The 15,483-nt window shown below is 35.1% G+C and overlaps 2 protein-coding genes across 2 annotated transcripts in view; one reads left to right on the top strand and one right to left on the bottom strand.

Moving 5' to 3' along the window:
• PIGF (phosphatidylinositol glycan anchor biosynthesis class F) overlaps positions 1-15,399 on the top strand; it is a 24,294-nt gene extending 8,895 nt beyond the window's left edge. Inside the window, exon 6 of the mRNA XM_029231449.1 lies at positions 14,326-15,399. Within this exon, the coding sequence (XP_029087282.1) occupies positions 14,326-14,439 (114 nt within the window). The 3' untranslated portion in view covers positions 14,440-15,399. The remainder of the gene's footprint in view (positions 1-14,325) is intronic.
• Positions 14,673-15,483, bottom strand: part of RHOQ (ras homolog family member Q) — a 35,885-nt gene continuing 35,074 nt past the window's right edge. The window contains exon 5 of the mRNA XM_029231451.1: positions 14,673-15,004. Coding sequence (XP_029087284.1) covers positions 14,849-15,004 — 156 coding nt within the window. The 3' untranslated portion in view covers positions 14,673-14,848. The remainder of the gene's footprint in view (positions 15,005-15,483) is intronic.

A 15,483-nucleotide genomic window follows, 5' to 3' on the forward strand; every position in this document is an offset into this window, starting at 1 on the left:
TTTATTTATTTATTTATTTATTTATTTATTTATTTATTTATTTATTTGCGGTACGCGGGCCTCTCACTGTTGTGGCCTCTCCCGTTGCGGAGCGCAGGCTCCGGACGCGCAGGCTCAGCGGCCATGGCTCACGGGCCCAGCCACTCCGCGGCATGTGGGATCTTCCCAGACCGGGGCATGAACCCGTGTCCCCTGCATCGGCAGGCAGACTCTCAACCACTGCGCCACCAGGGAAGCCCACACATATTATTTTTAATCTTTTTTTTCCCTTCAACAGCATATTATGGAGCTCATTCCATGTCAGTGAAAATTTGCATTATAATACTCCATTATTTGGGTAAAATCATATACCAATTTCTTATGAATGGACATTTAGATTATTTATAGTTTTCACTATTACTAATTTATTACGAATTATTGTGATTATCATAAAACATATATCTTTGCAGATTTGTCTAGGTTTTTTAAAAAATTAATTAATTAATTAATTAATTTGGTTGCACCAGGTCTTAGTTGCGGCTCACCAGCTCCTTAGTTGTGGCATGCAAACTCTTAGTTGCGGCATGCATGTGAGACCTAATTCCCTGACCAGGGATGGAACCCAGGCCCCCTGCATTGGGATTGCGGAGTCTTATCTGCTGCGCCACCAGGGAAGTCCCTCCAGTTTTCTCTTTAGTGTAAATTCCTAGGTAATAAGTGGCTGGGTTAAATCTCTGCTATGTATGTCACTTTCCAAAGGCCCTTGAGGGATCTGAATTATATGTCTTGCACTTAACTGCCTACTTTTTAAGTCCATTCTTTGTGCTTTCTATTAGATGTTGTGTCTCCTAGACAAATGTGTTGTTCTTTTACATTCAGTAAGTTTGGTAGGTTTGCCCTTCTCTACTATATGTTATGGAAATCCCTGGAGGTTTGGGGTGTGTGGTGTCACTGGTTTCCAAGGTTATAATATTAATAAAGGTTTCCTTTATATTTTCTTGGTCATCTCAGTGACCACTGGGAAATGGGGATTCATTTGTACTCAAGTTACAATCTTATGGAACTTAATTTCATTCAATAGTGTCAGTGATTTCTAAATTGGAGGACAATCAAAATCATTGAAAAGTATACACAGGAAATTGTATTTTAATTCCTTACTTTCAGATGTATGCAATTAAATCTAAATACAAAGTATCGATATATAAAGCACCGTTGGCCCTCAGCTTATGAGTTGGTAAGGTACAATGTAATTAACATGTTAGTTTGCGTATAGGTGGAATATTTTAGAGTGTAAAAGTTTGATATGTTACACTTGTATAAATCTTCTCTTTATAAGACTATGCAGAAATAGATGTTGAATTATGGGGAGTAGATGCCCTCTGTACAATCTGGGTTTAGGTTTCCGTAGAAAATATATTTTTTGATTATTTACAATTCAGTTATCTATTTTCGATTGTTTGGGCTTTTACCTACTGACTCTCATTTTTCTACCTCAGTTCTTGTTTACAATAAGAGGTGAGCCGGATCCAAATTAATGGTATCAGACTTTTAAAATTAGTATAAAGTTTCTATTTGAATTATTGACTTTAAAAAAGGTTTTCTAACTAGCTAATTTAATATGTAACAAATGTTGGTCTTCATTAAGAATGTTTCATTTGACTGGAATATTACTGGTTGTTTAATCATCTTTACTGTTGAGTTGTTTTTAAAGTATTCCAAGTTAATGACCCACTTATTCACTATCATCTTATAAAATTATGATAGATACTGTTGGTGAAATAATAGAATTGATGTATAATTAATCATCTTTTATTCATATAATAATCACCTGCCCCTTTCCCTTTTAGCAATGATTTACTGATAAACTAGAGAAATGCTGAGGCATCTTTTTTGTTCACTTTTTATTTTCAGTGAACAAGTTTTTTGTTCTGTTTTGGTTTTTTTCTTCATAAACCTCACTACAGAATAAGTACTCCGTGTGGCTCATGGTGCTGACAGAATCTGCCAGAGAAACAATAAACCAAATGAAAGATCATGGCGTCACCTCAGAATGGAGATTTTTCTAGAGTAAAATTTCACGAGAAGATAACTACTATATATACTTCATTATCTAAACTGTAATATTATAGTATTAGGAAGAGAGGTTAGTTCTCTATTCCTTATAGCCCAGTAAAGATTTGATATGCTTGTGGTAAAGCAAGCTTTTCTGGATTGGGATCTGGTTTTACTGATGTTTCAGTCAGAGAAACAAGGGTATCTGGTTAAGCAATTATACTTTCTTTAAAAACACATACCATCCACCTCACAAAAACTTTTGCATGTTTAGTTCCATTTTTTCTACTTTGAATTCAAATCTGACTTCGTATAAAACTTCCGGAGGCCAAACATAAGATTATAATGATGTGAGTTCTGTACTGAGCAATTTCAAGAATATTTATATTTTTTAAATTGTTTCATCATTAAATGACTAGAAAGGCCCATTGCAAATATATAACCTCAATGAAAAATGTTTTTCACTTACTAATAGGAATTTTAAATAATTTTAAGTAATGACAAATGACAAAAGATACCAGGCATCTTTATAGCTGGAGGAAGCCTTCCCTTTCTAGGAGGCAGCAAGAGAATTTGGTGAAAGAGAATGTGGTCGGTGGCTGCCCACTATGTTGTTGGTCATCTTTATTGTTTTCTTTAAAAATAATTGAAAGTCATCTTGCTTCTCTTCCTTGCCTTAATTATTACATTATAAACATTTGAATTGCCCATAACTCAGACAGCCTTCTTCAGCCCCAGAGAAAGCTTCTAGTTATAGTTACTGACAAAATGAATATTTTGACCATGGAAGATCTTTGTACATTATAATTTGATGCATTATCTGCTGTAAAAATAGCTAATCAGTAAATATTTGTTGAGTTCTTACTGTGTACAAAATACATATTCTGTGTAAGTTACAACAGATACTTAAATATTACCAGGACTGGAATTTAATTCTTTGGTAATGATAATTTAGATTCATATTGTGATTTAGATTCAGATTTAATATGCTCTAAATATTTTGCAGAATAGATGGTTATGAGCTTTTCATCTGGAAAATGTCTTAATTATCAAAAGTCGGCTAGTATTTCATGTTATTAAAAAAATTAACGGGAGGTTGGGAATTGTTGTTGGTTATTCTGAGCAAAGGAAATTTACCATGAAGTTTTTAAAACCACATGTTTTATTAATAGGTAGACAGATAACAGGATGATTAAGAGCTCTGGCATCAGATTATTGAGTTCAAATCCTGGCTCTGCCACTTGCTAGTGAGGATTAAATAATATAATCCTTCTAAAGTACTTAGTTCAGAACCTGACACATAGTTACTGCTTAATTACTGTTATAGGCATTTATGACCTATAAAAGGAGTAGGTTAATGACTATTTTTTTTAGCATTACCAAAAAACCCTGCAAATTCCATTATTTGAGTTCTCCAAGTGTTAGAGCATGTTAACTGTCTCAGTTTATTGTATTCATGCTGCCTGATAATCCTTAAATTGGTAGGGTGGATTGTTAAATCATCTTTTTTTCCCCTGGTATTTAGGTATTTAGGGTATTTGGATTTCATGTAACTTTCAATTCTGTCTGACATTTCGGATGGCAATAGAAAGAAAACGTCGTATCTGTCTATGTACCAGGCATGGGCTTGGCACTGTCACACAGGCAACTTAATCCTGGTAACCCTAGTGCAAGGTAGGGTTCAGTCCCACTTCTACACAAAAGAAAGCAAAGTGTGAGGAGAGGGGTACACATCTTGTTCAACATTTCTTGGCTGATTAGAGGAAGACTCAGGATCCAGTGCCCCAAGACACCATGATTCTCTTTATCCCTGGAGACTCTGAAACATAGCTTTTCTTTTTAAAAAATGGCCATAGCTTAGATTTTGGGGGGAAAGGTTGAGTAGTTATTATATTGTGTTTCTTTCTTCACTTGAGAATTTCATTTAAGTGCCATGACCACTCTGGTAGTGTTTGTATTTTAGACCATAAAATTTATTTGTAGGAGAGTATTTGAAGCTAAGATGTGAAGCTTTTGTACCTAGAAAACCAACAAATATCTTTAAACTCTGGACTTCCATGCTACTGTCTCCAAAATGGAATTGACCCAGAGAATCAAATCTCTTCTGAGCATATTTATTTCTTATAAAGTTGAAAAGCAAAATGGATTGAGATTGTCTTTAAAACAATTTTAAGTTGTTTAAAAATATTTGTACTTGTTCCCATCAGATACCAGATAAATGAGGCATTATTATATTTAAAAACTTTTTTGTTTTCTCTGGTTTTATCAGGTTAAAAAATTAATATCTGTGAAACATATATATTCATTTTTAAAAGTCACAGATGCCACAGATAATACTTTCATAAATTGAAGCTGGAGATCATAAGGATAATTAAATGAATCACTGCAAATAATGACAGAGTGAGGGATAAAGCTAAGATTATGGATTTAATTATTGAAGGGTGCATATTTTTAGGTTAATTGGTGTTTCTGTTGCTAAAGGTGTTATACAGTATTTTAGACAGACCAAAATAAAATATTAATGTATATGAAATATGAGTTACATATTTCGAGCATGGAAAAAAAACTATAATGTGTAACTGATAGAAAATGGTTTTGGATTTAAAAGGTGGGTTCACTGTTGGGCAGTGAGGTTGAAAATGATCTGCTAGCAGAACTTTCATGTGAGGGAGAAGAGTGCTGGCTAAGGTAACTCATTTGCATGGTCCTGCCAAGGACCATTTATCGTCACTTTGACAAGAAGTTCCAGCCTGGAGACTGTGGACCTCTCCACAAATAGCTCTTCCTAAATCTGTGTTCTTAGTCACAGGAGAGTGGTATGGTATACATGGCACACGGAAGAGTTACAACTAGAGAGATGTATCCAGATGAGTAGATTCATCTGTACATGTATTCCTACATCAGACAATAGCATTTGCTTTAAGGACATCTGGAAAAACACATCACTTAAAACCAAATTCAGAGGAAAATATAAATAATCATTTAAAACCAGTAGAATTTTTGAAAGTAGGTTTTTAAAAATGAATTCTATCAGTCATGCAAATGTAAATTTGTGGTAAACATGATAAACAAAACATACTAAAAAGTAGTTTGAAATTTAGAACTGCCTGGGTTTTATCTCCCTTTTTTATCTGAAAGAGCCAGTAATCCTAATGGTTGTGAGTTGTTCTAAGTGTTTCTAGGTTTTTTGATCTGCAGATAGGTCAGTTTTCCCATGATATCTATCATAGTACATACCTCTCCAAAAATTATATTGAAACATATTTTTTAAAGTTTGTGTTATTAAAATTTATCTTAAAAATTAAATAATCTTAGTTTGCCCCTTAACTGCTTGGTTTATAGTAGGGGCTGTCAATAAATAGTTTTGAATATACAGAGCCATTCAAATGGAGACTCTTAAAAATGATAGAAATGCCTACCAGTGGTTGGTTTAAAATCAGTTTCTGTACTTATACTTCTTAAAAGTTATGAAAAACGACAGCTAGGAGCAAGAATCACCCATCTATTTCAGTGGTAAGGCTACATATGGTTAATATAATGCCATATGCTATATAGCTCTTGAGAGTTTTCTCTTGTAAGCTTTATGCTCCCCAGACATTTCATGGGAAGAAAAGCAAGTACTAAAGATGCTTATATTACAAGGGCAAGGGAATAGTTCCTACAGCACAACATAACATTGCTCATAAACTATTAATATTTTATTTGTTCTAAACTGCAGGCTCTAATTATCACCTATTAGAATACCTAAGAAGTACTTCCATTAGTGATCATGTAAGTTTAATTTTTTCAAGTTAAAATATGTAATATACAGAATGATACTGATGCATGGTACTTTACAGCTTTCATGACAGATTTTTAAGTATTACTTCATTTAATACAAGAGCCCCATGTTTTAAGTACAAGAGGTATTATTATCCCTGTTTTGCAGTTGGGAAACTGAGGCTCAGGTGTTAAGTGACCTGGCAAAGGTCATATGGCCAGTAAGTGGCTGACCTGGCCCTGCATCTCAGATCATTCTCACTCCAATGTCGCATGCCATTTCCTAGAAAAGCAAAGTAAAGCTCCCAAGTAAAATATAAAGTATTTTTAAAAGCAGCCTAATGTTTTTATATAATTAGCTTTTTAAACTTTTTGTTGAATATTTTAAACTAATTTCAAAAAAAGTCACCATTATCCAATCCCAAATACCTGATGAAACCTGCAGCAGCTTATAAACTGCCATAGTCAGTGATATACCAAACTAGCTGTTTTATGGAGTAAAAATGTAATCTATTTGCACTTGTTATATTGTGCATATTATAATTAAAATGTATTTAAACTGTTTACTCTCAATTCACACAAATGCCATCTATGTCATTGAAATTGATCCTTAAAATTCTGAAACCAAAAAGTGAAAGGTCATTGTATTTCTTTGGCCAACTAGAACAGTTAATAAAAATACTTATTAGGGTAGAGTGATGAAGAGTACAGGGATTCTTTTTTTTATTATTGTAGTATAGTTGATTCACAATGTTGTGTTAGTTTCTGGTGTACAGCAAAGTGATTCAGTTATATATATGTATCATATTCTTTTCCATTATGGTTTATTACAGGATATTGAATATAGTTCCAAGTGTAGGGATTCTTAACCAGGAGTCCATATATGGGTTCAAGTTTGTGAACCCTTGAAATTATATGGATGTGTGTATATACACATCCAACTACCATCTAATGGAATTCATGCTTCCTTCTCGTCAAACATGATCCATATATATGTAGATGTAATTTTTTAAAAATACTTTTAAAGTACTTAAAATTTGGGCAGGATTTTAAAAATAGCTTTAGAGATGGTATATTTGAGGAATGATGGTATTCTAGATTGTAATGACAACTTATTTCATATGTGCCTATTAAAAATATGAACTAAAAGATTATTATCGATTATAACTCACATTAATTGGTCACTTGTACTATGTGCCAGATACTGTTATAGGTATGGTTATAAGTATCACACATCACATTGTCTCATTTGATCGTTACAATAACCCTATGAGGTGAGTTTTACAGTGATCCTTATTTTGTAGATGAGAAACCAAGGCACAGAAAGGTTAGGTGACTTGCCCAGGGTCACATTTTGGTAAACTTTTTTTTTTTTTAACATTTTTATTGGAGTATAATTGCTTTACAATGGTGTGTTAATTTCTGCTGTATAACAAAATGAATCAGCTATATGTATACATATATCCCCATATCCCCTCCCTCTTGCGTCTTCTTCCCACCTTCCCTATCCCACCCTTCTACGTGGTCACAAAGCACCGAGCTGATCTCCCTGTGTGATGCGGCTGCTTCCCACTAGCTATTTTACATTTGGTAGTGTATATATGTCAATGCTCTCACTTCATCCCAGCTTTTACCCTTCCCCCTCCGTGTCCTTAAGTCCATTCTCTACGTCTGCATCTTTATTCCTGTCCTGCCCCTAGGTTCATCAGAACCTTTTTTTTTTTTTTTTAGATTGCATACATATGTGTTAGCATACGGTATTTGTTTTTCTTTCTGACTTACTTCACTCTGTATGACAGACTCTAGGTCCATCTACCTCACTACAAATAACTCAATTTTGTTTCTTTTTTATGGCTGAGTAATATTCCATTGTATAAATGTGCCACATCTTCTTTATCCATTCATCTGTCAATGGACACTTAGGTTGCTTCCATGTCCTGGCTGTTGTAAATAGTGCTGCAATGAACATTGTGGTACATGACTCTTTTTGGGTTTGTTTTTTTTTTTAAACAATTCTAACCATTTACTGCTTAAACAGGAAAAGTTTTTTGTTGTTGTTTTTTGTTTTTTGCAGTACGTGGGCCTCTCACTGCTGTGGCCTCTCCCGTTGTGGAGCACAGGCTCCGGACGCGCCAGGCTCAGTGGCCATGGCTCACGGGCCTAGCCGCTCTGCGGCATTTGGGATCTTCCCAGACCGGGGCACGAACCCCGTGTCCCCTGCATCGGCAAGCGGACTCTCAACCACTGCGCCACCATGGAAGCCCCCAGGAAAAGTTTTTTAAATAGAAGAACACCAAAAATGTATCTGTTAAAAGAGTGTCATTGTCTCATACAGTCCCACCCTCTTGAAATTGCAACACAACCTCTAGATTTCACAAAAAGAGAAATCCAAAATGTGGTATCTTCATAAAGAAATGGCACACAGATCTGTATGTTTAACCCAGTGCCTTCAGTAATTTCTTTGTCTGGGTCAGTATTGGTTTCTGCAGAATTGGAATGCTGTCTGGAATAATGACTGTGGGTCATCTCTCCATTTATAAGTTCAATCATATGATACACTTGATTTTCGAATAACTAGCAAAGAAGAAATTAACAATGAAATCCAGTATTTGCTGGATCTGAGGGCATGACTCTTTTTGAATTATGGTTTTCTCAGGGTATATGCCCAGTAGTGGGATTGCTGGGTCATATGGTAGTTCTATTTTCAACCCATAGTGGCTGTATCAATTTACATTCCCACCAATACTGCAAGAGGGTTCTCTCTTCTCCACACCCTCTCCAGCATTTATTGTTTGTACATTTTTTGATGATGGCCATTCTGACTGGTGTGAGGTGATACCTCATTGTAGTTTTGATTTGCATTTCTCTAATGATTAGTGATGTTGAGCATCCTTTCATGTGTTTGTTGGCCATCTGTATATCTTCTTGGGAGAAATGTCTGTTTAGGTCTTCTGCCCATTTTTGGATTGGGTAGTTTGTTTTATTGATATTGAGCTGCATGAGCTGCATGTATATTTTAGAGATTAATCCTTTGTCTGTTGCTTCGTTTGCAAATATTTTCTCCCATTCTGAGGGTTGGCTTTTCATCTTGTTTATGGTTTCCTTTGCTGTGCAAAAGCTTTTAAGTTTCATTAGGTCTCATTTATTTTTGTTTTTATTTCCATTTTTCTAGGAGGTGGGTCAAAAAGGATCTTGCCATGATTTATGTCATAGAGCGTTCTGCCTATGTTTCCCTCTAAGAGTTTTATAGTGTCTGGCCTTACATTTAGGTCTTTAATCCATTTTGAGTTTATTCTTGTATATGGTGTTAGGGAGTGTTCTAATTTCATTCTTTTACATGTAGCTGTCCAGTTTTCCCAGCACCACTTATTGCAGAGACTGTCTTTTCTCCACTGTATATTCTTGCCTCCTTTATCAAAGATAAGGTGACCATATGTGCGTGGGTTTATCTCTGGGCTTTCTTCCTGTTCCATTGATCTAAACTTTTTTTTTTTTTTTTAAACTTTTTTTTTTAATTGAAGTAAAGTTGATTTACAATGTTGTGTTAGTTTCAGGTGTTCAGCAAAGTGATTCAGAATATATATATATATATATATATATATATATATATATTTTCTCTTTTAGATTCTTTTCCATTATAGGTTATTTTAAGATACTAAATATAGTTCCCTGTGCTATACAGTAGATCCCTGTTGTCTGTTTTATATATGGTAGTGTGTATATGTTAATCCCAAACTCCTAATTTATCCCTTTCCCCCTTTCCCCTTTGGTAACCGTAAGTTTGTTTTCTATGTCTGTGAGACCATTTCTGTTTTGTAAATAAGTTCCTTTGCGTCATGTCGTATCCTAGGTTCCATCCAGATTAATTTCCCAGGGTCAGATATTTAACAAGTGGCAGAGCTGAGACTCAAATCCAGTCTAATACAAAAATGAGAGTTTTTTCTTTTTTTAAAATTTATTTTTGGCTGCATTGGGTCTTTGTTGCCACTCCGGGGCTTTCTCTAGTTGAGGTGAGTGGGGGCTACTCTTCGTTGTGATGCGCAGGCTTCTCATTGTGGTGGCTTCTCTTGTTGCAGAGCACAGGCTTTAGGGCACACGGGCTTCAGTAGTTGTGGCACACAGGCTCAGTAGCTGGGGCACATGGGCTTAGTTGCTCTGCGGCATGTGGGATCTTCCCAGACCAGGGCTCGAACCCTTGTCTCCTGCATTGGCAGGCGGATTCTTAACCCCTGAGCCACCAGGGAAGTCCCCAAAATCAGTGTTCTTAATCACTATTCTGTACTACTTACAACATGCTCTGAAATATATCAAACTCTTTATATTGGTACATTTTCCTTTCCTAAAAAGTAAGCAGAGTTTTATAGTAATGCCTGATCAGAAGAAACCAGTGTGGTTTTCAGGTAGAAATAAGCTTATATAATTTTGAAATGTCTTTCAACCAGCAATAATATTGATTTTTTAACAGAAAAAAAGTTATATCTGTATTATTTAAGATGTTTTTTAAAGCTTATTAGGGTGAAATTGTTTTATTTCTAAGAGAAAAATAACTTATTGGTAGTACATGTACCAAGACCCTATGTATCAGGCCTTTGTTAATGCTGATTATTTTAAGAGAACACTGACCTTTTTTTAAGTGCTGACACATATAAGGAATCATTCGATTTAGAAAAAGGATAATAGTAGTACTCGCTTTAAGCAAGATGCTTTCTTCACGTGATGCAGCTACTCATTTTTTTAGTTTTTCTTTTTGACAGTAACTGTAATAATTTTACCCAGTTGCATTATCTTTTGTTACGCAAGAGGAATTTTTTCTTTTGTTTAGTGACTTAAAAAAAATTTAAATTTATAAAGAACTGGATAAAAAGAAGATGGTCGTTTGGTGGTAATCACTTGTGACTTCCTTTACATGAATGTCTTTGAGTTTTCTATTTTCCTTAAACAAAACAAGATATATATATAGAGCCATATATATATGGCTCTCTATATAGAGCCATCTCAGATTATCATAATTTGGAGAAATGTTTATAGCAACGCAGTTGAATTGTCTCTTCAATAGATGATACGGTGTGTTTTTTTAATTCTATTTGTGGCATGAGGAACGTTAAATAGAAACATCTCCGTATGTGAGACAGTAGTTTTAAATGGAAAACTTCAAGATCTAATTATGAAAATATGTGATTATGCTACGATTGTTTGACAAGTCAAAATGAATTGTTGCCATAGGATAGTTTTAATTTTTTTAAAGCAATATTAAGGTTAGCAGGAAATTGCTTGAGGAAAGGTTGTTCGTTGGCAACCTTCCCCAACTCCCTTCAACAGCTCCTTTTGCCATTCCCTATTAAGGAAAGTTGCCCTTATATAAAGAGAAATTCTCTTTTAAAAAATGACTATGTTACAGTTAAGGACTACTTATTTCAGAAAAAATCAAGCAGGAAAGCCTGGTCCATCACTAGCAAACAGTCTCCAAAGCCAGTCCAACATTTTAATTTGCTGATGGCATGGATTCCTTGACATGTTGAATAGCAGGTGTTCCAAGCCTTAACCCCTCTTAAGGCAAAACTTTCTAACTAATATTTACTTCATTTTTGGCATTCCACTGGAGGTGAAGTATAGCAGCTGTTTAAAGAATGTGTGTGTAAATGTGTATATATGTGTTTGGAAACAAAGAGCCACACTGAAACTACAAAGTGATTAAAATAGAATTTAGAAACCCAAGTTGGAATTTGGCTGAATTCACGAGGGATTACGATTCTCCCTGCACTTTGACAGTGCGCTCTTTACCAAGGTGCGGATGCTCACAGTTGGCCACTGATGCATAGATCCACCACGTGGGAAACAGAGGAAAGAGTATTATCCCAAATGTTTACATAGTGTTAAATAAAAACTACTGAGGTAAGAAGGTCAGTGCTTTACGTAGATAGTAAACTATGCATATTATTTTATTTGTAACCCCATGTGTTAAGATGGGACACTATTAAAGCAACAATCACTTAAAAAGCAACAACCAACAAACCAGTATTTAATTTGGTACTTAAAATTAATAATTAAAACCAAATGGAAGCAATGCCTAAAGTAACTAAGATAATTCACAGTAAAAACCATTAGTGCAGGCTCTACTTATTGTAAATGTGATAATTCAACATAGGCTAACCTAAAATGTACCTTTAGAGATTGAATAAGGATATAAGCAAAATATTAAATAAGATTTCAGGAAGCCCCTAAAATTATTTTTAAGAACTTCAGAACTGATTATGTGCAAAAAAATATTAACTATAAGTTTAAGTTCATTCATACATGACCTTATTTGAAGCAGTGTATTTTCATTCACTAGCAAAATTCATGTCAGTAAGATATTTTTGAAGTATTTTATTTTCCAGAGAATTCACTACTTTGAACTAGTTGTTCCAGTGATTAGCCTGAATTTCAGTGGAAACCTAACTCTTAACTGAAAACATGCTTCTGAAAATAAGGCAACTTTTCTACAATCTGTTTATGAACAGAAAAAAAAAATCTTTGGTTTTAGTTAAATTAGCAGGAAGGATTTTGCAAAAAAGAAATACTAAAGAACCAAAGCAACGAAAAGGCTCTTAATAAGCAATGGGAAACTCCAAACCCCATCAAGGTCAATAGAGTACCTAAGGCACCTCAGGTTCAGATGATACAATCATCTTTGCTTAGAGTTCTAATCATCTATATACAGGATTTCTACCATCCTAAGAACATGAAGCTGAAAAGGTAATGTCCAACAATGATTACTGTAAGAAAGAAGAAAATCCTAAGAGTTGATAAATGGGAGAGATTAGAGATCATCTCCTCTACGTCCCAGATGAGGAAAATGAGGCCCAGTCAAGAAACAGAGGTGACACCAGAGTCCTAGTCCATTTCTCTTAGGGCAGGACAAATTCTAGATTTTAACTTTATTGGCTAGGAAACCAAGTGTGAAGAGTTTCAGAGATGTGAATTTGAGGAAGAAAAAAAAAAAATTCCCATCAAATCCCCAAAGGCAAGTTGGAAATAAATGTATAATACTTTACTGTCTTAATTCCTTTATACCATGTGTTGGACAACTTAGCTCATATACTAATTGAGTTATACAGTTCTTTTCAATTCTATCTAAAAATAGCAGACCAAAATTAAATGAGAAAGTTACATCAGATTCCATTTGAGCATACATAAGGCCATGGTACTTAATGCGAACCACCACTTCTTGGGAGAAAGAAGACATCCACTGTCCAGTTCAGGAGAGAAAGCTCCTGACCAGTTATCCAGTAGACTCTCCGCACGTCAATGGGGAAGATGATGCTTATATTTTTTTAAAAATCTCTACAAAGCTCACACAAAAGACAGTACATCCTAGATTTGTGACTGCTATGAGCATTTAAGGCTGTCATTTTCAAGTATCAAAGTTTAGTGTTCCATTACCCAATCTGTGCAATAGACATAGCTATAAGCTCACGTCATGGAAATTAACAGAAGCTCACCAAAGACATAAAGAAATCATAATTTAGGCAACAGCATTTTTAAATGTAGGAAAGGCTGGGAAAAATTTTATGGATTAGGTTATGCTTCTCTGAACTGCATTAGTTTGTTCACACTGACTGAAACTTTGTCTAACACTGTTGTCTGTTGCATGGCATCTGGAATAAGGTAGATCAACAGCAGACCAAACGAGAAAGCTTAATTAGGTAACAGAACTAGTCATCAAGATGGTTCACCTCTACCACAGTTATACAGTCTGTTGCCCTAGAGAAAGATTAGAAATGGCTCCAGTATACCAAATAAGCTTCATAGATAAACATGAGAAAATTTTTTTAAAGCAGGACCTTTCAAAACCTAGGGACTACCATGCACTGCTCGAGGATGAAATAAGTCAACATTATTTACTTCTGGCTTGACGTAATATTGTGAAATGTAATATGGCTGGAGAAAATGGGTATTTGGAAGCCAGTATGTCATTTAACTTATACTCTAGGTGTGTACATAAGCTGTGGTTCTGTAACTTCTACTGTGGTTCCAATATCTATATCTGAAAGGTGAAATCAGTTTTATTATGAAAGCAGTTGCTTTGTTATAAACTCCATGTAACATGCTTGAATTCTAGGTCTTTTCAACACAATTTAAAGTTTCTTGTGGTTTGGTCAGCATACACCCTTTTCGTTTCATTTGATATACAAGCCAATGTGGAAATTAGAAAAACAAAACTACCAACTAGTTCAGAGAGCTAAATTGAGTCCAGGATTATGGCAAAGTCTGACCCAAAGTTTTAATTTGTAATTTCAGCATGTAACTCATGCAGTTTGGGGAGCATCAAACTAAATCTACAATTGCCAGAAACCTTTGTTACAGTTGAATGCACATTAACTAAAATGTGTACATTTTTAGTGTTCATGATAAATGCAGATATGACCTTATTACACTTTTGGCATTCTTTGAGAAAGCACATTAAGCTTTAATATAGAAATATTTAGGTTACACTTGTGCTCAAGTAATAATAAAACATTTTGTTCTTTTCGACCTCATACATTCTCTCCTCAGGAATGGCCCATCTCCTGCACGCTTGGAGCGACCTTTGGCTACGTGGCTGGCCTTGTTACTTCACCACTCTGGATATACTGGAATAGAAAGAAACTTACATACAAGAACAATTAATTGGAGCAAAGGGAGAAGATATTTCTTTGTGCAGATTCCATAAAGACTGTGCAGACATGTATATGGTCTAAGCCAGGCAGTTCCACTTAACAGCACTGTTTTTTATGTAGTTACAACATGATGTGATTGTAGCTTTTTAAACTATGAAACCCCTGAGAGATTGTACCTTCTAGTTGAAATAAAGTATTTATAATAGATTGTGGCTTCAGATGCTGTTTGTTGCTTCTTGGACCTTTAAGAAACATTCTTAATCAACTTTACAGAATTCTGAGGACAGGGTTTTTTTTTTTTTTTTTTCCTTTCAAGTTTTAAACTGCTTCATTACTTTTAAGAGGTCTGGGTATAGCTTTAGAATTTCATATGCTTTCTGAGAGAAATGGACAGTTTACTTGGCCACTGAAGACGCTTCTCACGTAATTAAACAACAGTTTATACATCTTGATCCTATTCTTTTTTTTACTGTGTGTTTCTTTGGAGTTAAAATGGCTATGATAGCCTCATCAAAAACAGTCTTCAATCCCTTCTGGGTTAAAGCTGAACATTCTACATAGCAGCACGCACCTATCTGGGAGGGAGAAAAAAAAATCACAAATATATACAGTCTTTTTTACAACAACTGATACCACACAAATACACCATTATAAGGAAAATCATAAAATGCAAAAAGAATGAAATCATCCATATTTATGATACCCAGAGATAGCTAACTGTTAAAATACTAGTGTATATTCTTCCAGAGTTTCTCTATGGAAAATTCTTTCATTCATCAAATATTTACTGGGTACCTACTATATGCCAGGCTCTGTTTTTAGGTGCTGGGGATCATGTCAATGAACTGAGCAAAAACAGCAAAGTCTCTGCTGTGTGATGCTTACGTTTGCTTAAGTTCTACTGAGGGAGGAACACACAGAGGAATATAGAGCAGATGGTGGCACATGCTACAGGTTAAAAAAAAAAAAAGCAGAGTGAGGGAGGGAAAGGGTGCAGAGGACAGTGGTGGTGGTCAGAGAAAGCTGCTCACCAAGGTAAAGTCTGAGCACTGAG

The sequence above is a fragment of the Monodon monoceros genome, unplaced genomic scaffold (genome assembly GCF_005190385.1).
Source record: "Monodon monoceros isolate NGI ecotype Baffin Bay Population unplaced genomic scaffold, NGI_Narwhal_1 Super_Scaffold_19, whole genome shotgun sequence".
Lineage (NCBI taxonomy): Eukaryota > Metazoa > Chordata > Mammalia > Artiodactyla > Monodontidae > Monodon > Monodon monoceros.